Source organism: Coenobita brevimanus, chromosome 39, assembly GCF_032717465.1.
Source record: "Coenobita brevimanus isolate Jiangsu-jjx chromosome 39, ASM3271746v2, whole genome shotgun sequence".
Lineage (NCBI taxonomy): Eukaryota > Metazoa > Arthropoda > Malacostraca > Decapoda > Coenobitidae > Coenobita > Coenobita brevimanus.
In genome coordinates, this window is record NC_136992.1 from 27,376,801 (window position 1) to 27,378,759 (window position 1,959).

General features: G+C 41.3%; 1 protein-coding gene across 1 annotated transcript in view; it reads right to left on the reverse strand.

Annotated features, from left to right (window-relative positions):
- smg (sterile alpha motif domain containing protein 4 smaug) overlaps positions 1-58 on the reverse strand; it is a 57,641-nt gene extending 57,583 nt beyond the window's left edge. Inside the window, exon 1 of the mRNA XM_080270115.1 lies at positions 1-58. This exon is cut by the window's left edge and continues 168 nt beyond it. Within this exon, the coding sequence (XP_080126241.1) occupies positions 1-58 (58 nt within the window).
- Positions 59-1,959: the final 1,901 nt, after the last annotated feature.

Genomic DNA, 1,959 nt, shown 5'->3' on the forward strand with positions numbered 1-1,959 from the left:
GTTCACCCACCCACACCACCTGTTCCTTGAATCTGCTGCACCCCCCGCCATGACCCATCCCTGAAAGACAAAGAACATGTATTTTTTTTCTGTAAGGAAGAAGGAACCAAAGGCCAGAAGCCCACAAGACTGTTCCCTCCATAAAAAAATAAAAACAAGATAACAGCACCCCCGCCATGACCCATCCCTGCAAGACAAATAAGTAATTTTTTTTCTTTATAAAAGGAAGAAGGAACCAAAGACCAGAGCCAGCAAGATTATTCACTCCAAGGGGTAAAAAAAAAAAAAAGACAGCACCCCCCGCCCGTCATGAGTCATCCCTGCAAGACAAATCACAAGGATTTTTTTTTTTTAATGGAAGGAAGGAACCAAAAGCTAAAGCCCACAAGATTGTTCCCTCCAAGAAAAAAATAAAAATAACAAAGAGCCATATTCATGAATCGTTCATTTCGAGAAGCCATGACACACTGGGTTTAAAAGACTAGAGATCATAGGCAGTAGGAAACACAGAGGAGGACAGTTCCAGAGCTGCACATTAATACACATAATAGCAGCTTAAGGTTGCAACACATGTGTCATACAGTAATACAACATTAGCACAATAACAAACATTAATAACTATTCATATGCCCGTAATCTTGGAGGTTTAGTGTAGGTACATAAAAAGAAAGAAATAGAAAAAGAAGAATGAAAGAAAGGAAGGAAGGAAGGAGGAAAGGTGGGAATAAAGAGAAAAGAGAAAAAAGAAAGAATAAATACACAAAAAATAATGTATTACGTGGACGAATATAATTTACTATTTTCAGGAAACGTGAACACCAAGGAAAAAAAAAAAAACTAACACCACGAAGGACAGGACATCACTGGGGGTACTCTTGGCCAACAAAGGGTAGCCAACACGTTACCAATAATTTGTGAGTAATATACCATTCTGATTTAGCTCCTGAAAACATGACTTTACACAGAATTATCCCGAAAATGAAAACCAAAGTCTAATGAATCGGATTTCCTTTTAGCAACTGGAAAACTGAAACTATATAAGAAAATAAATATATGATGATACACTGGATGGTCTCACTCCCCCCTCCTCCTTGACTATCCCCCTTCATCATTTTATCAGCTGCTTGTAAATCTGACTATGCAATATGGAGTGCAGATTCCACAGAGTTTTATTTAGGCAGCGCGAGTTGCAATATCGATGACGTGTTTAATTCATACTACCGTCAACGATTTTATTATCTCTACGACTTCCAAAAGTGAAGGGGTTAAGAAGTCTCCATTAATCCGTCCAGTGCTGTTATGGTGCAACACACGAAACATACCGCTAAGGAACAGGTGCTAGAAACTTCCTAAGGTAACTAGAACACGGCCCTTCCCATCGTACTTTACGTCACTCAGATTTCGTAACACTTATTTGTGATTACTCCGCACACTACACCTCAATATCATCATCATGTGGGGGCAAACGCCGCGGGCCGCATAGCCTCACTTACCCTCCAACTACCTACAAACGTCCCTTCGTGCAACCCTCCCGGCAGCGACTCTTCCCTCTCTAGTTATCTCTCGACATGAATGATAACCTGCTCCAGCCATGAGTTCCGTGACCTTCCTCTTGGTCTCCTTCACTCCGGGTTAGCTTTCTCTGAGGGTCAACCTTAGGAAAATGAGCAACGTGCCTATATAACTGGCGTTGGCGCTGACGTATTATGTGGATATCAGGTCTTGAATCACTCTCACGGAGCAGCACCTTGTTACGTACCAGGCCCTACCAGCGATATCCCATGACCCTGCAAAAGCACTTATACTCATTTTTTATTTTTTTTTTTTTAATTGAGGCGAGGATGCGCTTGACAGGATGGTGATGACTGGCTGACTGCAACATTACTTCATAATCTCTTTGCTGGTTAGCATTATTAACTGACAACATACATCTGAGGGGGACATTTGGGTCAGTAAATG